Here is a 23,645-nt window from a genome sequence, read left to right as displayed (position 1 = left end):
TCAATTGTTTTCTTATTATCACACTTCCATTTGTTTGAGTTAGTATTTGTAAAATATTACTGGCTTCAGATAGACAATGCATCTGTGAAGGACAGCCGTGCCTCGCTGAATTTACTCATTTGCTTTTCTCTGCACAGAAAGAAAGGTGATCCACTCCTTTACCTTTGTTTTCTAGACTTTCCATTAACTCACTGAACTCAATTTCTCCACTGAAATAATGAACCAAAACACAGGAATAAGTGCTTTTGTCTAGTTGCTGATCTTAAAGTCTTCTGTAATTAAATGTATGCCATCTCTTTTCTTAAATGTTCTTAATGAGGTAAGAGACTCCAATCTGCTGGGCATATAAATGGACTATGAGTTTTGCTAAGATGCGTTTGATCTTAACCTTCAGGTTTCTCTGCTGTCAACTCAGTGATTTACAATACCTATGTCACAGTTAGCATAATATACATTATCCTCAATTATGAAGTAATTTCCTTTTATTGAACATCACCTGAGTACATGCCAACAATTTTTATCTATGTTTCTAACAAATACTAACCTCTAACCTTTTAGAGACATCATGGTCAATGCCTGTGCCCTTCTTTGTCTTAGATACAGACAGACCCAAAGGGGAAACTTAAGATACAGACAGACCCAAAAGGGAAATGCTTCCAATATCTTTTCTGTCTACCTATAAGTGTTGTCACAATGCAACTTGAGATATTTCTACATGTTCCCTGTCTTTGAAAACTACCACAGACATACAACATCCTTGGCCATTGAAATAACTTAGTATCAAGTCTAAAAATGGTTTGTGGGATTATCTCAAGCCACTTGAAAATTATGAACTTTTTACTTAAAAAATACAGCCAATGATGAAAAGAGTACAGACTTTAATAATACAGCATATGGGCTTTCTAATTTTATTTTCACATATAGTTTTTAACAATTCAAAAAATAGTATCACAAATGGAGAAAAATCCTAATAAAAATATATCACTTTAATCTTTCAAATTAGATGCAGAAAAACCTGGAATATACACCAGACATAAGACAGGGATGACTAATAAAAAATGGAATCTTGTAAAAGTCAAGGCATAGATTTCTGCAATTCTCTAATTTGGTTGTAAAGAAATGCTTTTAAGGGACTAAGAGATGGATCAGTGGGTAAAGCAGCTTGCAGTCAACCCAGATGACCTGAGTTCAAACTCTAGGACCCACATACTTATATAAGTTGTTTTCTGACTTCTACATACCTACTCCTCTACAAATAAATGGTTTTTAAATGTCTTTATAATGTAACAACTAAGATTCAATATTTAGCATACCACCAAATGGAAACCAACTCCCACTTATAAAGCAAGGGTTTTCACATGCCAAGATTAACTGTTCAGGGAATGTGCAGACTGCCCTCTATTTATCCCTAAGATGCAGCTGTCAGAAGCCAGCATACACAAGTAACAGGAAAAAATCTTTTCATTTATTTATTTGAGACAATGTCTCACTATGTGGCTGGCCCAGATTCACTATCACTATGTAAACCAGGTTGGTTGGTTCCAACTCACAGAGATCCACCTGCCTCTGCCTCTGGAGTGCTGGGGTTAAAGACATGAAGCATGCCTGGCGTGAGAAAACTAAGTTAACATTTTCATTATAAACTTTTGCTTAGTATCTATCTTCCTCTACCTAAATGAAAATAATTTTCCATTAACACCCCTCCCTATCCCCTACCACCCTAGCAAAGTTAGGAGAAACTATATCCTCTGAAATACAGGCAAGAGCCTAAAGGGTAGTTTTAAAAGGAAAAGGCCAAGATGATTGATGTTAGTGTCTCCGAACGTGCTTCAGGTCTCATTTCAGCATCTACTGATCAGGTATCCCGGAGTTTCCAAAGCGTACTTCCCGTAACATATCCGGTAACAACCCCAAAGCAGTGTTCATGAGAACAAAGCCTACACCAAAGCTGAAAACGCAGCTCAGCTGGTGAAGTGCTTGCCACTCCAGCATGACTTGAGTTTAGACACAGCGCCTGGGAACAAGTTAGGCACAGCAGCAGATGCCTGGAATCCCAGTGCTGGAAAGGCAGATAGGTCATCCTGCTACTCGATGACTGGCCAAGTCTTCCTGAATCAGGGGGCTACAATTCAGTGAGCTCTACCTCAGTGACTCCTGTCCACTGTCACTTCTGTCCTCCACACACCTGAAAACACAAGTGTACATATTGTATGTACATGTACACACACGTACACACACATACACACACACACACACAATATAGCAGAATGATGATAAAAAAGGATATCCCAATTAAAAATGGTTACAATAAAATATTTTCTGAAAATAAAGTGTCTTACAAATGCTTGTAATGTCCCTCCAACCTCGTGTTTCTTTGTCTCCATCCAACATGGAACTCAGTTCCAAAGGAAGACACACAACACACGGAATACGCTGGCCTTGGTGAAAGCCCTCCTCCCACTGCCCAGTGCTACCATGTCAAACAGTATTCCCTAAAGCTATCACAAGGTTTCCTGTCATGTCCAGACACTTATACATGGCAAATACTTTTAGGAATTAAAAATTCTGCCTGATCTAAATCAAAATCTTGTACAACATTTAACTATACTCCATCTTCCCTGGACTGTCCAGGTGTCACTTCTACAGCCTGCCGAGTGCAGGATTAACAAGGGTTCTGATTTGACAAGAAGGTGAGGCCTTGCACAAGTCAAACACCCTAATGCTGATTCTCTTCCCTCTACATTTGGACAGGAGCTAACTTCTCGGACCATTATGCCTAGATTGTGCAGACCCAGCGTTGGGTTTTCTTCTTCCTTTCAACATAACTTTCACTATCTTGCTATCTATTCAGTCCCTGGGATAACATTTGCATCTTTGACCCATCACACCCAAAAAGGCAGGCCACTCTAATCATGAACTTTCTTTACGATAATGCTATAAAGAACAGCTCTGGCTGGCTTCACACTTTTTAAGCCTCTCCAAGACGTCAGGTACTAATCTATGCATCTCTCAAACCTCAGCAGACACCAAACAAACTGAGAAATCATTTTGAAGACCTTCAGTTTGAAGACCAGGAGAAATACTACCACAGACCCTACTCTCTTTAGTCAAGTTCTATTTTACATGGTCTACAAGTGAGTGACAGGTTTAAGTATAATAATGCTTAAGCTATCAAGATGGCTCAATGGGTAAAGGGGAGCTTGCTGCCAAGTCCAATGACCTAAGTTTAACACCTAGGTTCCCACATGGTTAAAGAAAAGAACCAATTCCTTCAAACTGCCCTCTGACCATCACACCTGTTACATGATATGATGTGCATACCCATGCACACAAAGACACAAACACACACACACTCTAAGACTGAAAACTGCGTGTGCATGTGTAACAATACTTGTCTCAGGAAACCCTCTGTGCAAGTCATACAGGAATACTGTGACACTTCAACTGTGAACATCGGTGACAATCCACTGTTCTCAGATCTGTGGTCTGACTTCCATCTTAATAGTGTTAGTCCTGCCAGCAGGTTGGACAGAAGCAGGACACAGCTGGTCAATGTTCCAGCTCTGTTCAGTATTCCTTTTCTAAGAAAAACAAAAAATAAAAAAATCTTGTCCAGAGACAATGGAGAGCACGTGGAATAATGGAATCCAAAATGAGCTGTAACTGTGAAAGGAGAAAGCTCTGGAAGTAAATTGAACATCTGTCCATGTCTCCCCACATGGTTCACTGTAGGTTCTAGGCACATGTTGAGGGCTAGCCCTAGTCTGGGGGACATCCCTCCTAAGGAAAAGAATGCAGTACAGTTTTTGACATTCACAAGTCTCTCCCTTCAAGATGCTTAGCAGTTTTAAGGCTGATGACAAAGAACTAAACTCAGAGTAGAAAGAGACAAAAGTAAACTTGCTAGAGTTTGAGGGATTAGATGACAGTCTAACAGGTTTTATATCAAAATCCCAGGAGAGCACTGTTTGTAGATGAGGTGTAAGGCAACACAGACCTACATCCAATTAAAATGCAACCAGACTTAATGCATTTCGATTAGCCTCTCTCACCATCTACCTTACACTGGTAGATTACTTTCATGAAATTAACATTTGCACCAATTACAATTTCTTCTGTATTTGAATGTTTTTATGCTATGTGATAGAAATACAACCAAATTTACATGACATTTGAAGAAGTAGGAAAATGTGAGTAATAATTTAAACAACAATCAGGCAGTATTAGTAGACAAATAAGATGTTCCAGATATTAAGAGCTGGAAAACACTTTAATGTAATTATAAATGTCATGAAAAAGATAAAATGGACAGTTTAGTATACTCCATATAAAAAACTAAAACCAAGGATCATCTGAAGAACTTATTATACATAACTATAGACTGGTACCATCTACCACAAATACAAAAATAAAATCAGTAACTAATAAGGCATGTCAAAAGGAAAAAAAACCTAAAAATTCAAAAGGAGTGAAAGGAAAAAAGAATGCCAAGACTTGCAATAGTAGAGACATTTAATTGTAGCCCAAGTACAGAGAAGATGTAAAGTAACATAAGATAACCTAAAGTGGTGTCTTACTATGTCTCCACTACACTTTCCACAGGTGCCGTGCTTACCTGTGTCATCAGGGGCGACTCCACAAGCCCCTAAGTACTCTACTGCAGACCAGAGGGAAAAAAGAGTAACCAGTACTCCTAAAGACTGTCCCGAATGATTATGACCTGACCAGAATGCAGTTAGCCATACAGGAAAAGTGTGTGCAACTGAAATAGCTCCAGTTAAAATTGGAAACAAACAAAATGGTTGTCAGTACTACTTTAGCTAGGATGAGTTTCTCCCTGAAGTCAACACAATAAATTATGGCACAAGAAAGATTTTTGCTATCTTGCCTCACATGTTAAAAACTAATATTATAGGAGCTGTTTAATCTGAGCATAATTCGCTAATTTTTACAAAAGATCAAAGGTCCTAAGGCTGGTGTCTCTAATGAAGTGATGATAAAAATAAAATAAATTCTGTGTGGGCGGGGGCAATGGCTCGGTGTTTAAAAGCAACTTGTTGCAAGAACATGAGTCTCAGTTGAAATTTCCAGAACCCAAAATTCAGACACGGTATGAGCACCTCTAATTCCAGGACTCCTAAGGGCAGGTGGGAGGCAAAGACAGTTCCCTGAAAACTTGTGACCCAGCTAGCCCGATACACACAATGGGAAAACATGAAAACCTTGTCTCATATAAGGTGGACAGCAAGAATGCCACCTGACGCTGTTCTCTAGCAGCCGCATGAATGCTGTCATGTGCGCATGTGTGTATACACATACATATATACACACACATATACATACATACACACGCGCACGATTAAAAAAAACTTTCATGTCTGAATATATTAGATATACAAAAGGGCTTTGAATGTGTTATAACAGGAGACCCCTTGAAAACCTTAATGTAGGCATCTGAAAACCATTAGGAATCTCATAAGTGCCTTTCAAAGCATTTTATGGGATCCTTAACCACGACCTAAGCACTTTCACAATTTATAAACAGAATATAAAAACTGTAATTGCACGCTAAGGCTGATAAAAAGTATCATTACTTATAACCTCAAAGTTCTACTCTTGAATTTATAGTCACTGATCTTATTGGTTTTACAAATAAACTATATATTTGAATTAACTAAATTTTACATAATACAATGTTGCCTTAACAAAACCTTTTCTATGCAGGATGGGTAAGACAATTAAATGTCTACAATTAATGTATATCCATCTGAAAAACATAAAAGGAAAGTGAAGATGTGGAGTATGTGTTTGTTTTAGATAGACTCTACTGGGGCTGGAGAGATGGCTCAGAGGTTAAGAGCACTGCCTGCTCTTCCAAAGGTCCTGAGTTCAATTCCCAGTAACCACATGGTGGCTCACAACCATCTGCAATGAGGTCTAGTGCCCTCTTCTGGCCTGCAGGCATACACACAGACAGAATATTGTATACATAATAAATAAATAAAATATTTAACAACAACAACAATAAAACAAATAGATTCTACTCATGACCTATGCTTTATCTTACAACTCTCTCTGGGCAGAAACAGGACTGTGAACACATTCACACACCTTTCCCACACGAGGAAGCAGTAAAGTCAAATCCACTTTGTTAGGATCCAGTCTCAGTACTGGGTAAGCTAACTCAAAACCAGGCAATCAAAGAGCTCTCCCATTAGTGATCCACTCAGAACCACACCTAACCTGCACAATGCATAAATGGGAGGGAGAATTAGCCTCTTCTGAAGTAAACACCCATGTTTAGGAATAAAAGAATACTACAGTTTGGGTTTCAAATAACTTCCAAGTATTCTCATTTACCCAGACATGTAAAAGCATATGAATATGATACCAGAAAAGAAGTTGACAATCTGAACAAATTCTTTTGATTACTCTGATGTTTAAAAGTTTAGAAGATGCAAAAGAAAAACCAAGTATCAATGATCACATTAGAAACTTACTGTCCTGAAGGGACACCAGCCTAACAAGCAATATGACCTTTACTGGGAGGGTAACTGGGTGAAAGAGAAGACCTGTGATACTTTTTCCAACAATATATTCTAGGCTGACTTTCAACCATATACATACTGCTTCCATGTTCTAAGTAAACAGTTCTGGAGCAGGACGTGTGTGCTATGTGTAAAAGAATCCTAAAACAATAAACTTGTCTTTTTATTTTAAATTGGGTTTTGTTTTCTTTTTCTTGAGATAGGGTCTTGCTGTGTATGTAGCCCAGACTTTGTGGAATTCACCATCTCATCCGCCTCTAAGCACTGAGACTGCAGGCCACCAGGTCCAGTTCAAAAGTGTATTTTAAGAGAAAAATTGACTTCAAAGAACACTATACATGGTGCTAACTTCAGCAGCACATAAACTAAAACTGGAACAATACAGAGAAAAATACAAACATGAACAACAGGTAGATTAAGGAGACAAGAATTAAACTGTCCTAAATCCTATTTAAACATTATTAACATTATTTAAACTGTATTAACTCTAAGGGTAAAGCACTTTTACAGATAACAGTAGGAAGAGATAACAGAGCATTTCTTTCTCTTGTCCACCCATAAGTAACTACCATTAAAAACTTGGTATACCTCTTTTTAAAAAGTTACATGATTAAACCTAACATTTTTAATACATGCTTTATCAAACTATAAATATACTTAGTTGCAGTTTCTCAGTACAAATGGTGAGTCTAACAGAAAATTTTCTTGGTTCATCTTCAAGTGTGTAGTATTAAGTTTTCTGTCATGGCAGCATCCTGTAGTATGTGATAAACTTAACCTTGTCCTGCAATTATCACCTGAGTTTTACCGAATAAACCAAGGAACTGTAGTTAGTATCTGTAACTCTGCAGCTGTTTACTCTGAGACCAGGAGAGCTTTCTGTTTTACCATCCTTGTTCAGCTGTGGCAGAAAACAAGCTGGATAAGTTTTCTTTGTTATCAGAGTTAAAGAAACTAAGAGGATTTCAATAAATTCTTTTCTTCAGTGGAAATCATTGCCAAGAACATGAGGAATCTCTGACTGTTCCTTTAGCTGTTTCCTTAGGATGAAAAACTAAAAAAGTTATTACATGACCTCTGGGTTCCCACACATGTATGCATAATGGCTATGGCTACTATGGAATTGTTATTTTAGGTCCTATAACTTGTTCTTAATTTTATAACTCCATTCCCATCAGAGGTTTTGATTTTGCTTTATTTTATTATAGCAAAAAATACTTAATGGTTTTTAGTTTCTTCCCTGACTCGATTCCTATTATGATTTTATGACTGAGTTTTCTCCCTTTCCCTGCTCTTAAAAACGCAGAGACAGGAGAATTTCCTGCAACTGTGTTGGTTGGCCCAGGTTGGTCCAGTTCCACATAAATGGCTCTGCGCCATCTGTTCCACTGCACAGCATAGTAAGACAGCTGACTAGTGCTGCTATCTTTCCAGCTTCTAACTCTCTGAGGCAGCTGGAGGTGGGGGAATAGGAGAACAGAAAGCCAGGGCTGTTCTGGGCAATTTTAATCCCACTCTGTATTAGTAGGGCAAAGGGCACAAAGGGTTTGGAAACTACTCCAAGTCAACAAAACAATTATTTTAGTTGTAAACACTTGCTATATTGTAAGCCAGTATGTTCTCCACCAAGTGACCTTGTAATTTTAGGCTTGTAAAGTCTTAAGGTATTGATTGTATTAACAACTTAGTTGCATTTGAAAGTGAATGAGGTTAACTACATTTTGTATCACGTTTGAGATAGCTGTTTGAACTGGCCTTAGATTACCCACAACACTCATGAACTCATGTAGCCGAAATTACCTTTCCCACGCTCACTTCCCATCTTTTACACTTCATAACTGAGGTGACTGAATTTCAATTAAAACTTACTGTTTAAGGATATTTAATAATTAAGCAATGACTAATAAGCCAGGTGGTGGTGGGAGACAGAGAACTAAGAGTGGCGATGTAGTCAGTAGTAGAGTACTCGCCTAACGTGTAGGCCCTCTAGTCAATCCTTAGCACCACTAGAAAACAACAAAACTGTAAAGACAACAAAATTAAGCTGACTTCTGGGTCTTCTGAATTTAAGATTTCAACAATTCCATCCTTCTGAGTAACACTCAGGTGCAGTCTGAAGTCCCTGCACAGCATGCTGTGGGCTCCTGCTACTTTCAGAATCGGCTCCACCATCACTAGCCCCTCGGTTTATACTCTAAGGATATCTTCTCACTGGGACTGAGCAATCCTTCACCAGTCCCTTGTCCCCAACTTCTACCACCTCCATTCCAGAGCTACTCCTGTTGAAACCGGTTTCTCCTGATTAATTTCTACTCTCCACCACAGAGACTCCCTGGGACAAAGCTTCCCAGGGCTTCCTTTGGATGGAGGTCCCTGGGCGTGTTTCTTTCCTAATAAGTACTATCCCTGCAGAATTACGTAAGTTTACCTCCTTTACAACAAGCAAGCGATTCAACAGCAAGTCCAGCACATATGAGCCAAGCAGTGGACACTTAAATTATTTACAAACTAAATGCTACCAACCACAGAATGAAAACTTAACAAGCAAAACTTGACTTAATCTTAGCCGATTTGCTGTGAGTCCTGTGATATCCACTTCAAACACGTGCCAGCTGCAGTCATCCTGAGACCCAGCACAGTCATGTCAGTCCAATTCTGCTTGCCCTGCATGGACAGTCCTGACACTACAGCTCATCTTCACATTCCCACACACCCACGCACGCACGCACACCTGCACCTGCCCACAGCACCACCACCTCTTCTCCCCTCAGCATTTGTCTGTTGGCCAGAATAACTCAGTAGGATACACTTTTTGAAAATTTTTTTTTAAAAGGCAATTTGAAAAAAAAAAAAAAGTCCCTATTTGCTCCTTATGTTATTTAGTCAAACTTTCAAACTTCCCCAGCTCCCTAAAACGCTGAGTGGTTTTTTTTCTTCCTTTCTGCCTTGGAATCTTTACACTGGCCCTTTCCCCTGGCTACAAGACAGTCCCCCTGGCAACCAGCTCAAATCTGACCTCTGCAGCCAAAACAGCTATGCAACCTCTGCCTCACATGCTTGCATCCCAACCCTGCATTTGTCTTCTGAGTTCATTATTTTCTCAAATTATGTTCACTTATTCAACAGGTAAACTGACTTAGAAACTTTCTATCTGCTCATCACTATGCCCCCATTTGTCTAAAAATAATACACACACCAAGCATATCAGCATTTCTAAAAACAAAAGAACAAACAAAGAAAGGTAGCTTAAGATATACATAAACAAAGTAAAAATGACTGTCTACAAAAAAAGCAGAAACAATCTACTCCATCTGACAAGGAGGAAGGTTGGTGTTCCTGGGCTCCATCACTGTAGGCCCTGAGTGTGGCTCTCTCCAAGCTCACTGGAAGCAAGCACAGCCAGCCCCCGCCTATAGCATTGCCATCACTCAGAACATTCTGTCTTTTGAACACACATATGCAGCTGTAATGTACACACAAACCACTGGAACATGCTTCCAAATGACCTGCCACAACCCTAACTGTGGTACTAAGCTATAAAATGATTAAAATTCTATTCAAAATTCCAACCTTGTGAGAAACAGGTCCTTCCAGTGCACAAGTCCGGTCTCTGAGGCGCGGCCTCACCTACAGTCCCTGCTGGAGTGTGCGTCTCATCAGGAGACAGCAGCACTTTTAACTATTTACTGATTGACCAAGGAAGAAGGAAACTACTAGCCAGTACCTGTCAGCGATAGCTTTGGGCATCCGTTTCCCTCCCATTCAATGACTCTATTCAAATTTCAATCATAGAGATGAGAATAGCAAACAACTTCAAGTAATAAAAATAAAACAAATCTAGTATTGCTCGACTAAACTTCACTACTCAAGAAACTAAACTGTAAAATAAACAGGATTAAAGAGAACAAAATAACTGTATTTTAACGACCACTATGTACAGATGCCCTCTCTCCAGGTGCCTTCCACACGCACGGCCCCGCCTCACTTACCTGGGGATGGTGACACATTTAGTATTGCAGTTCTGAGTGGTGATGGCTTTCTCAAGCTCATCTAATCGTCCTGTTTTCTTTAGCTTCTTCACCAGACTTTTCACGGCTTTCTCACACCATTTTTCTTCCTGCCCGTTCTGTTCCCCTCCACCTGCTCCTCCAGACCCACTGGCTGATTTTTTCCATCCCAGAAGTCTTTTCACCACTGGCGGAGTGAATGGCAAGATGGACGACATTTTCTTACCAAAGGTTACAATCCACACTCAGAAACAGCCTGGTAAATATACCCTAGAAAAGACATTGAAACATTAATTTTAAAACTAAATTAAAGTAGTGATTTCAACATGCTATCGAATGCAAACCATAGCAAACAGAAATTCAAATTCTTCAATCTGGAATTCTATATTCAGTGAAATGCTGAATTGTAGCAACAAATCCTTTTAAAAATCAGAACGACTCAAAGTCTTAAGCAACTATAATTTTGCAAATAAAAATCTTTATAAATGCTCCGGACAATTTTACTAAAGCCATTTCTCTCTACTATTAAATTTTTACAAATTAACACTTGATAATAATTAAAATATTTTCACAAAGATAATTTTTTTACATTTTTAGAACCTCATTCTAGTTTCAAAAGAGTTAGCAAAAATCAAGGCTTGGCATATACATAATTAAGTAGTGGACTATTTGTCTAACATGAACAGGCTCTGGGTTCAACCGTCCCAACAATGAGGGCCAGGGAGTCCTAAAATATACAAAAACAAACTGTTCACAGAGTTTTGGTTTTTAAAGACAGGGCTTCTCTATAGTTTTGGAGCCTGTCCTGGAGCTCATTCTGTAGACCAGGCTGGCCTCGAACTCACAGAGATCCACCTGCCTCTGCCTCCCGAGTGCTGGGATTAAAGGTGTGTGCCACTACCAGCTGGTTTTTAAATTTTAAAATTTCATTAAAAATAAAGAGAATCAAGCACACTTGTGGAGAAAGGCTCTATTCAACCTCGTCAGCTTTAATTCTACCTATTGCTAACACCCGTTTTCACTGTTACCTAGATTTTTTCTGGCTACACATGGCAGAAGAGGACACCAGATCTCATTACAGATGGTTGTAAACCACCATGTGGTGGTGGGAATTGAACTCAGGACCTCTGGAAGAGTAGCCAGTGCTATTAACCTCTGAGCCATCTCTCCTGCCCCTTTACTGTTATCTAATAATATACACAACAAAATTAAGAACAATTTTGCTTCCTACATCAAAATGCCATTCTCTGATATCTTTTATGTCAAAGAACAGGCTTGTAACAGTAACCCTTCAAGCATCAAGTGCAGGCATTAGCTACTTTTTCCCTATTAGCTACTGATTTCCCCATGGACAATGTTGAGCTCATTCCTTTACATCACCACTGACTTTTCTTTCCCCTATTATGAAAAACACTTTGCAGCTGTAATAAATAATTATTTGTACATTATCTGATGAGACCAGAAGTTACTATGTAAGCATGTTTCTGTGTACCTTTTGGTACTCATCAGAAATAACTTGCTTTTTCACTTGTTTATTTTCTAAACACTTTACCACCAACACTATGCCAGTCCCTTGCATTAAATTTTCAATTATACAAATCAAAAAAATTTTCAATGGACTGCTTTTTATTCTGTATCGTTCCACTCTGAACTGAACTAACAATACTCTGACCGGCAGCATCCTAGGAACTCCCTTCACCTCTGTGAGCTAAAGTCTTTATCTTTCTTACCTACTGCATCTTTTGTTTCATCGGGTAGCTCAATCCTGACAGAGATACAGATGTCTATAAGACTCTGTTGGAACATACATTTTTACACAATATTATTTACTTTTAGAAATAGTAATACCCTTATCCCACTTGTTGCAATGATTAAGATATGTATGGTACTACCTTAATTTTCCTTAAAAACAAAAACAAAAAAAGCAAATCTCTGACAACTATTTCAATTCTGTAATTTAGGACCCATAAGAAGAGTACAGAGATCCTCCTCTTGATCCTTATCAAAGCCTGGTAACATCTATTATCCATCATTTGCCTGGCTGGTTCAAAGGAAAATTTCATCTTATGGTTGTTTTGAGTCCAGGTGCAAAACAGAAAATGGAAATCATTTGGATAGTTTGCTTCCTGAGTCACTTTAAATCTACAACAGTCCCCACCCTCAACTTTTGTTTTTCTTCATAAAACTGATTCAGGAAGTAACATCTATGTGATTTTACATTCTCTAATTGTTTTCCTTGTGGGGTCATAAATTTATTCTTCTATCCATACAACAGGAGGTTAGCTATACATACTTTAGATTTTATTTCAACCTCCAACAATAGACACTGTGTGGTCTGTATCACATTATTTATCTACAAGCCAACAATGTTCTACCTGCTGTACCAGTTTGCAGGCTAAGAACTTCTATCATCTTTCCATGCAATATGATTGATCACCCTTTAATGACCAGTGGCAAGATCTATTTATTAGGGTTACTTTCTCAGTCTATTCCATCCATTATTATCTATAACTCTTTAAAAGGAACTTTCCCTCATCAGTTAGGGCTGTGTGTTTAACCTAAAACACATTTACTTAAAGTTAAATCGGGTTAAATGCTTAAGTATTTCATTTTAATGTCTATTATTTCTATTAGTTTCCTGGGGCTGCTGTCATGCATTACCACAAACCTTTATAAGGGCACTGGGCTTGGAGGTCCATCAGGAAGACTCAGAACAACCTCATCTCAAGATCTGTAAGTGTATCTGACAAAAGACCTTTTATCCAAATAAAATCACATCACAGGTCCTGGGCAGGTTGGGGGTGGGATCCATTCAGTGCACTATAACTCTGGTTTATTCTCATGTCCCTTTCTCTAACACTGGTTTTGAATAGTCACTTTTATTATCTTACTATATATAGAAAAAAGTCTGACATAATATCAATGTAATTTCTAAAACTAAGATTATTTAATACAAAGTTTAGGATTTCTTTACATCTCTATCTACTGAGGACACTCAGGAAACTCCCTTAGAAAGTCACCTAAAATAGTCACTTTCTCCAGCAGTGACAGCAATGCGAGATAGATTTCTTTGTGCCTTCCACTTAAGGATTATTCTTTTCCTTAAATTTTATATCCATCATGTAAATGTTTATACATTTCCAAAGTCACACTACATAACAAGTGTCTGCCCATCCTATCAGTGTCTTGCTTTTTAATCTGTTGTTTTACAGCTATGAACACAAACATATATCTCTACCCACTCTCACCATATCAGTCCTATTTATTACATATGGTACTACTTTGTAAACTAGATTTTTGTACCAGCTTTATGTCCTGAAGTCATTCTTTATCAGTTCACACAGTGAACTTGAAGAAAGGCCAAATTAAAGTATCCAAAGCGAACCACAAAGGTGTGAACAGGGTGGGGATCCCAGAACATCCAGGAAGAAATGTTAATTATACTTATTTAATGTCTAGTCTTCCCGACTTGAAATGTCTCAGCATGCTGAGCTCCAGCCAAGTGCAGTTCAGTGGGTAGAGGCACTTAGAGCAAGGGTGAAGCTTTGACCTGCAGATCAAGGGGGAAAATACTAAAAATTCACATGGAAACAAAAAAGATGTAGAATAGTCAAACTCAATTTTGAGAATGAAAAAGGAAACTAAGTGACCTACCTTACCTTATTTCAAGACTTGAAAAGAACCAACAACAAAAATTAAAAAGCCTACACAGTCTTAGTAATTACAGAGTAGGTCCAGAGGGAAAGGCTACGATTCTAGTGGGCAAGGACGCTCAGAAGAGCCTACAGATTAACAGCCTACTTTCCACTAAGGTACCAAGTTAGTCTACTTTCCAACAATTTTCCAACATGTAGACGAAAAGCACCTACCACTTCCTCACATCATTGTTCATGGCTGGACAGAATCTTTAGCTCTGGAGAAAAGAGTATAAATGACCTTAAAAACTTTAAAAAGCACCAACCATAAATTCATAAAGTAAGCCATCCAAGTTAAAGAATACTTATGTGAAAGTTCCACTGAAAGGTAAATAGACAAGTCACAGATTGGGGCAAGTTTTACAATATGTGTATCTGACAATGGACTATAATTTAGAATGTATAAAACTAATAAAGAAAATAATTTGTTAAATAACAAATTATTACAAATACTTAATCAAAGAGAGTAAAAGATCATACTAGGGGATATTTAATACCACTACTGTCAGAAAAATGTAAATTAAAACCAAAATGAAATACTATTTCATCACTTACAATGGTTCTAAATTTTTCTGACAATGCCAAGAGTTGGTGAGAACACAGACTACCTTAACATCCTACTGGTGCCGTAACAAAGTCTCATACACTGACTGCCTAAAACAGCACAAACAGACTAACTCAGGTGTCAGCAAAGCTGGCACTCCAAGCATATGTCCCCTGCTCCAAAATAAATAAATGTAAACAAATTCTTCAAAAAAAATATGAAACTATGTTCATTTTTAAAAACTGACCTATACAACTTGAGCTTGGTGATAGATGCCTGTAATCTGAACCCTCAGGTGACTGAGGCAGGAGGATTACAAACTCAAAGCTAGCTTGGCAAAATTCACTTGTGGACAGAGATGGAGAGGAGGAGAGCTGTGTTAAGAATGCTCATAATAAGCCAGGCAGTGGTGCCTTTAATCCCAGCACTCAGGAGGCAGAGGGAGGCAGATCTCTGTGAGTTTGAGACCAGCCTGGTCTACGAAGCAAATTCCAGGACAACTAGGGATACAAAGAGAAACCCTGTCTCAGAAAAACAAAAGCTTGTAGTAAGGGGCTAGAGTGATGGCTCAGTGGTTAACAGCACTTACTCCTCTCAGGACTCAAGTTCAGCTCCCAGCACCCAGATCAGGTAGCTCACAACCACCACTTCCAGTGGATGTGATGCCCTCTGACCTCCATGGGCACCAGTAAGCACATGGTGCACATAAACTCATACAGGCAAATATACATATATACAAATAAAAATATTCACAACCATAATTTACTATAGCCCCAAACTTGAAACTATCAAAACCATTTCAACATTTTGAAATGTAGTATATTCAAACAAGAAACAAACCCAGCCAACTACTTACACAACATGGGTAAATCTCAAAAGCACCATATATACACAGTTTGATGATTTATGACTTCCCAAAACAGACAGAACTAATTTAGGGACAGAAGACAAAGTGGCTGTCTCAAAAGCATGAAGGAACAGAATGGGATGCCTACCAAGGCACAAAGCACCCTTTGGAGACAGTAACACTGTTTCTCGTCACTCACATGAGAGCACACAGCTATTCAAACCCACAGAGCTGAAAACTTGGAACTATGCACTTTCAGATGTGTATTGTGAGTGAAACAGAAATCGATTAACAATCAATTAAAAGGGCAATAGCATGTGAACAAATATACTAAGACGCTGATAAATGAGTTAAATGTCTTCAAAACCTCAGAAGTTTCACCACAGCAGTACACACTAAGACCCTAACACCAGAAGGGAAGAAACTACCTCTCCAAGAAATATAAGCCTGGGTTGTCTTCCACAACCTGTTACAGGGTGTGCAGGACAGGGAGCCACATAATTGCAAGAGGCCTGGGGAAATTTTTTGTTTATTGTTTTGAGGACAAAACTAAAACCCCAAATAACAACCAAGACAAATGTATTTAAGGCTATTGGCTATGACTGCCATAACAGAGCTACACTATGGTAAAAACGAAAAATTACAAAACATACTAGGCGTCTTCTCAGAAGGACTTTCCACTTTTTAAAAGATCATTCTCAAAGCAGGGATTCAATGAAGAACTAGGCTGCTTAGAAACAACTGTCAGGATCAAACTAAAAGTCATACTCACTTCCCTCAGAAGGGAAAAGCAGCCAGCAGAGCCTCAAAGATTCATTCAGGACATCCACCCAAGGATCTCCATCAATTTAGCTCCAGGTCCCATTTATGGACACATTTAGTCTGTCTAACAAGACTGCATGACAGCACTGACAGCTTTCGAAGTTTATAGACACCAAAATATGCAAGCAGAGTTAACTGGATTCTAGAACTTTCCTTAGCAATAGAGCAGACCCAGTTGGCAGATAGAGTCTGCTAAGCTGGGGAGCTATAAGGCAATAAAGGAGCAACAATCAGAACAAGAGCTGTTCAACTACCAACAGGAGCTGACGGATAAAACACAAGCAACAGTACAATACATCAAGCTTCAATCTGACAAAAAGGCAGACATATAAAACCCCATCAGATACACAATAATCTCTGTAACACTAGCAGGAAGCAAAGAACATACTTATGGTCCTGTTGTATTCTTACTGTACCACAAAGTATGCTCTAGGGACGCTAACTATATACCACCATGTGACACGGTCTCTTTCTAGTACAGAGAATATGATTAATTCAACCTTTGGATGGGAGAGGTACTGCAGAAGTCTCAGCTCACAGGCTGTGAGTTCAGCATGTCTTCTGAAGTGAGGAAACAATTTAGGAGCTAATCACTAGAACGTAGGTTCTGGAAGCACTGTGACAGAACATGAAAAGGGTTCAACCCAGCACAATTTGTGCTCATCAGAAAGACTGTAATTTCGCATTAGCAATAGTCATATTTTCACCCCAGCAAGCTGAAACTAGGTGTGGTCCGTCACCAAGCTCCAGGGAAGGCTCAACGCTGTTGCCCTTAAAAACAGTACAGAGCCATGAGGATGAGCAGAGGGGGTCTTCCAATTAGGACTCAGGCATCAATGCATGGGTTGCACGATCATTCTGAGCTGACATTTTAAATCTTGCCATACTTCAATAATTCACTTTTTTTTTTTACAGTATCTGTCATCAGCTCTGAACAGTGACCTGTAGGTGTCAAACTTGTGACCATACTAATAAAATCACTGAAAGGAAAAAAAAAAGACTAATTCTGGAGACAATTCACATGTACTAATTAATGACCAACTAGATGTGGGCATTTATGATCCAAAGGTATGTGGGCTTGTTTCCTGGTCTAGCAGGCAAGTATGCACTGGTGCATTCAACACCATGGGGAACATGGCGGTGTGGGGGTAAATCTCAAGAGCAAGGTATCAGGATCAGTTTATACACACTGTTAAACAAGCAGATGTGCTACGCACACATAAATACAGTAAAGCGGGAGAGACTAGACAGGGCACACGGGCAAGTGGGCCAAGCTTAGCAGACCAATTGTAGACCAGCAGAACCAGCTTGCTTCAAGGCCATTTAGCCTGCTGTGGCTACTGAGATCTTTTAGGATAAATCCTTTTCCTGGGTTAGTGGCTGATCCATATGTCCTGTGAAAAACTGGCAGAAAAGGAAAAGTCTAAGACTTTATCTTGAAAGTTTCTATACTCAGTCGGGCAGTGGTAGTGCACACCTTTAATCCCAGCACTCAAGAGGCAGAGACAGGTGGATCTCGATGAGTTCGGGGCCCAGCCTGGTTTACAGAGGAAGTTCCAGAAAGGGCTCCAAAGCTACACAGAGAAACTCTGTCTCAAAAACCTAAAAAGTTTCTAGATTCTTGGTTCAAATTATTCCAGTCACAAGAATTTAGGCTCAAAACAAATAACTAAACCTCCTGACCATCAACAAGAACACAAGTCCCGTACTTCTCTTCAGGAAGACCCCAGCAGCTTCCCCCGCTGCACTGCAGTTACAAGTGAAGATGTGACCTTGCATATCTCAACTTTTTTTCTATAAAATTGCTTTATGAAAATGAAAATACCTTAACTATAAACCTGTTCTGAGTTAGCTGAATGACATGACCTGTGCTACCACATTATGTGTCCCTTATCTTAAGGACCAATTATGACCAATCTGGAATCAAGCAAACACTTAATTACCAACAATAACTTTCCCTATCATGGTACTGATACTGGGTGGCCATTTATTGTACTTTTAACAAGTATTTAGCCACTGCTTGAAATGTAAATGCATTGAAAATAAATTGACAAGACATGGCAATTTGTTCCAAGTTGAATACAAATGGAACAAAAAAAAAAAAAAAACTCAACTTAAAAGCCTACCACAAAAATGTGAATGAATCATTTATAGAATAGCAAGGTTTTCTTCAACAGTGTGGCAGCAGCTCACTGGCATGAAGAGTTTTGCTTTCTAGCATCTGCAAGAACTAAAAACTAAGTTCAGAGGGTACCTCTTTCTAACTCCAGCAAGAAGTGGTAGTTATATAATGAGGGTTTTGAAAGAACAGAAAGACAGTCTTTACTGCCAAAGACAGTTTACAAAATACCTTACTAAAACTGAGATCCCAAGATTACTCACTGGAAAGTTTCAATTAGGTAAGATCTGACTATCGAGTTTCTAACCAAGTCTTCTAATTATTGATAAATCTCCAAGTTTTACAAACAGCATTATCTACATATTTTATTGTACTGTGACTCCTCTCCAATGCACTTCAACCGTTGTTCTTTTTTTAAACCATTTTGATGCAAATGATACCAGAGAATATGCATTCTAAAAACAAACAAACAAAAACCTCCAAATGACTAGGATGGTTTTTCATCCTCTAATATTATCTTCTGGGATACAGAAGTTCCATACAAAAGCCCTACAGAAATAAGTTTGTGAATACATTTGTGTATGAAAATGTAGTATTTGTAGTTATTTTGGACTCAATATCCATCAAAATGTCATCTAATTTTTCCACAAAGGTCTCATACATTGAGCTAAATTTATTCATTCCTCCAAGTTATCTTTATTATTGAGATGAGATGTTAGAAACAGCAAGGTTCTAAGTATGACTTACTCTGTATGTGTAAGCAGCACTGCATTCCACTCCCAGCACCAAGAACACACACTTCATATTAAACGTCCCTATCCTTTTGACCCACCGTGAAACGTTAGGACTATGTGGTCATCAAATATAAAGCATGCAAATACAGTAAAAAAGTTCTACCCCTACCTTGCTACTTCCATTCCCTTCTAGGTGCTTCTCAGAAAGAACCATCCTGTCTGCCACTGTTCACTTAGGGGTTCTGCCACACTGTGTAATCTAAAATTTTGTACACTTTATAAGCTTATGTTGAACCCAACTCTGGTCAACTAACTTTCTTCACTCAATGTAGTAGCTACCTGTGCTGACCTATACATATAAAAACCTGTATCCTACCTAGCTCTCTCACTCTAGCTGAACACAGCAAGGCATTGCATGGCTCATGGCCATTGGTGAGAGTCGTCTTGGCAGTTACTAGAGACCCTGTTTCTACTCTCAGGAGTACTCCATGTATGCTCTAGTACACACGCTTTCTACACCATGTCAATGCTGTCCTAGTGCAAGTACTTTCAAACTCTGTAACCGAGAGTACCTCAGCAAACACACTTCATACTGTAACCTAATGAGCATTCATTCATGCATACACTCCAGAGACATCTCCCAGCAGGCTGTACTCTATTTCTCTAATGAACCATGACAGAGGAGAACCAAGGTAGTATCAGTTTTAAAAATCAGAAGGAAAAAGGTAGGTAACAAGTTTTGATTCTGTGTTTGTAACATCTTAAATATATAATAAAGCCTTGAAACATACTATCAAGAAGGAGAAATGGTACAGAGGACTCACAAATGAACAATTTTATCAAGTACTACCAAAGTAGTTATACCAATTACGAACCCTCCAAAGAATTATGAGCCTATTCAATTATCACCTGACATTGTCTGAACCTTCTAAGTTTAGCTATAGGATGGGGTCATGATAAGGACGTTAGTGACATCTTCACCACTGCTGACTATTTGGGGTTCTATTCCTAGCAACCCCTTGTTCATATTCACTATCCTTTCTTAGTTTACCACAATCACTTGTATATTCAATTACATAAGCTTTATACATCTTCAGACAGCAAGTGATTTTTGAAGGTCTTTGTATATTTTAACATTTCACATTAGTGTGGTCAGATGTATCAGCTATTTTAAATATTATTTGATGGTACACATTATTTCTATCATTAAGAAATGTGGTATTGCCGGGCGGTGGTAGCACACGCTTTTAATCCCAACACTTGAGAGACAGAGGCAAGCAAATCTCGTAGGTTCGAGGCTAGCCTCGTCTACAAGGGCAAGTTCCAGGACAGGCTCCAAAGCTACAGAGAAACCTGTCTTGAAAAACTAAAAAAGTAAAATTAGGGGCTAGAGAGGTGGCTCAGAGGTTAAGAGCACTGACTGCTCTTCCAGAGGTGCTGAGTTCAATTCCCAGCAACCACATGGTTGCTCACAACCATCTGTAATGAGATCTGGTGTCCTCTACTGACCTATAGGATATATATAGGCAGAATACTATATACATAATAAATAAATCTTTTTAAAAAAGTAAAATTACAAGAAAGAAAGAAAGAAAGAAAGAAAGAACGAAAGAAAGAACGAAAGAAAGAAAGAACGAAAGAAAGAGCAGCATCACTGTCCAAGTATCTAACACATTTAACATTTCACCTTCTAGTAGCCGATTTACAGATAAAAGTATCTTCCCTCCTTGATACAGACCACAAAGTGCACCAGCACCACAACTTCCAAGTTTTCTCTGACAGTGTATGACTGTGTTTCTGGGCTCTTTGGTTTTCTTCTGGTAGTCTACACCTGAAGCAGATACCACTGTGTATTAACCCCAAAGCTACATGCTGCTACACCTGAACCTGTGAATGAATGAACTTTCTCCCCGCTGAGATGCTCTCTGGAATGAATTACTGGAGAATACTGACAGCTTTACAATACTGCTTCTTCCTATAAATGCAAACATTTCTTTCCTATAATTTGAACTGAGTTATATTTGCTCCTAGGTATTTGGTAGCTTGTGTTATTTTAAATGACAAGGTTTTTAATTTTAAACTTTGTTACAATACAAACACATTGACTTTCAGTTTTTAAAATTAATTTTATTGAGGCATAATTTGTACAGAAAATATGTTAAATATGTGGTTGGATGAATTCTGTTTCTATTGTAACTATCTCAATCAACAAAGCCTTTCACCCAAGTCTCTCACATCCTTCACTCTGCCTTTCCAACTCATGCAGCTGTTTGTTTATTGGTGTGATCTGTACACTTATCAGTTATATAAAAATTCTAATCTTGTCTTCCTAGTTTTCTAAATATTTTTGCTTTAAGGGCTGATTTTTACAATTTTCTCCTGTCCTCCATCATGACCTTCCTACTGCATTCCCCTTTGCTGTGATAATTTTGTCAGTGCAATGAATTTCATTTACCAATTTGCTAATGTTCAATCATCCTTACATTTAAGGCTAACTTCAATTAATTATGGTCTGGTTTTATTTTTTTTTTTTTTGAGTCAACATTAACATTTACCTCCAACTTTCACCATGCTCATAAGTTATTTACTAACAAATCCTTAGGCTTCTAAGTTCCTCATAGAACTAACTGCATTGCGACCACAGGACTTTTTTCTGTTGCACACACCCCAAGCGTGCTAACTGAACTATACATTACTACTCCTTCCTCTGGTTAGGGCAACAGTATCCTCATCATTCTATTCTAAATATTTTCTAGTTTTCACTGAGGGGTTCCACACATACTCAGACGTATGTATTTTATGGACAACAAGGTGCTCTTGTCAAACAAGCTGACAACCTGAGTACAATCTGTAACCCCAGGTAACTGTGAAGAAGCACAAACTACACCAGTATGCCGTGGCAGGCAGACCCCGTCATTTTTTTAAGTGTGTATTTTACTATCAACTATGGATTAGAGGACTGTTATGTTGCTGACTTAATTGCACTGGAACCAAAGATTGTGATTTAAGCAAAGAATTTCTGAACCCTTCCTTTGGAGTCTAACACATAATTTTTGTACAAGTCTATGACTACTTGAAAAGACCACATATCTGTCATTGTGGCGTACTTGCTAACTGCCCCACTCTAAACCTGGACACTTTTGCTTTTCTGACTTGTTTCTCAGTGATGAGGACTGAATCCAGCACCTTGGTATCTTTTTAAAATCTATCTTTTCTTAAATAACTCAGAGGTATGTTAAAATTCCTACTATAAAATGTTTATCCTTCTAATTCTGTCTATCTTTATAGATTACTGAGAAAATCCTTTTCCATTCTTTTACTATTAAATTATGCAATCATACTTTCAGGAATCTCTCCAAATCAAAGTCCTAATTGAAAATGTAAAACTTTTTAGTCCAACATGACACTATAAATGCAGAATTTCACATCCATGACCTCACGTGTTTGATTTCAAAGTATAAGCTCATTAAAAATACTGTACAAAATTAATATCATACTATACATACAGGATATATACAAACATAAATAAATTTCATACTCAGGCTTGTGCCCCATCTCTAAGACATCTTTTTATGTATATGCACATATTCCAAGACAAAACAAAAACTCTACTCAGCCCAAGAACCTAAGACTTTCAATTTTTTCCTAATAAAATATTTGGTTGAATTTTTTCATTTTTCTTTCATCTGTAAACTTAACCTAAAATTATATACCTGGATATGGTGTTTTAAATGAAATGCCCCCCCATGGCTTCAGGCATTTGAATACTTGGTTCCCCCCACATTGGTGGTGGTGTTTGGGTAGCATTAGGAAGCATGGCTTTGCTAAGGAGTGGGGCAGGCTTTGACATTTCAAAAGCCACATGCCATTCCTAGTTTGCTCTCTGCTTTCTACTTGCTTCTCAAAATGCTCTCAGCTGCTCCGCCCCTCCACTCCACATGCACAGGAGTGGCAACTCTTATCTTTCTGGAACCATAAACTCTTCTGTATTAGTCAGAAGTCCTTTCTTCTTTAAGCTGCATTGGACATGGTGTTTTAACACACAGCAGGAGGAAAGTAACTAAAATACACAGGCTTATAAATATACTTAAGTTCTACCATTTTATTTTGTTTTCTAATTTCTATATATTTATTCTTTTTCTCCATCACTCCCTTATGATCATTTTTTATTCATTTATATCTGCTCATCCTAACAGATTTATCAAACTATACATTCTATTTTAATTCTTCAAAAGATGACTCTTAAAATTGTTTGAATTGGAAACTTGAACTCAGTGATTACAAGTAAAGACAGTATAGCCTATTAAAAGGAATAATAAAAGCCACTTT

At 38.3% G+C, this 23,645-nt stretch overlaps 1 protein-coding gene across 10 annotated transcripts in view; it reads right to left on the bottom strand.

The window, feature by feature from the left end:
• Window positions 1-23,645, bottom strand: part of Smad2 (SMAD family member 2) — a 62,160-nt gene that overhangs the window by 26,834 nt on the left and 11,681 nt on the right. For 6 of the 10 annotated variants that reach the window (XM_038330498.2, XM_038330501.2, XM_038330500.2 and 3 more), the window contains one exon: window positions 10,538-10,825. In XM_038330498.2, the coding sequence (XP_038186426.1) occupies window positions 10,538-10,773 (236 nt within the window). In that variant the 5' untranslated portion in view covers window positions 10,774-10,825. Of the gene's footprint in view, window positions 1-10,537; window positions 10,826-12,285; window positions 13,049-13,858; window positions 13,975-13,999; window positions 14,106-23,645 lie in introns of those variants that run through there. The other 4 variants (XM_038330503.2, XM_038330504.2, XM_038330506.2 and 1 more) reach the window with 3 other exon arrangements.

The sequence above is a fragment of the Arvicola amphibius genome, chromosome 5 (genome assembly GCF_903992535.2).
Source record: "Arvicola amphibius chromosome 5, mArvAmp1.2, whole genome shotgun sequence".
Taxonomy (NCBI): domain Eukaryota; kingdom Metazoa; phylum Chordata; class Mammalia; order Rodentia; family Cricetidae; genus Arvicola; species Arvicola amphibius.
Note: the sequence above shows the minus strand (reverse complement) of the source record. Positions and strands in the feature narration are given on the sequence as shown.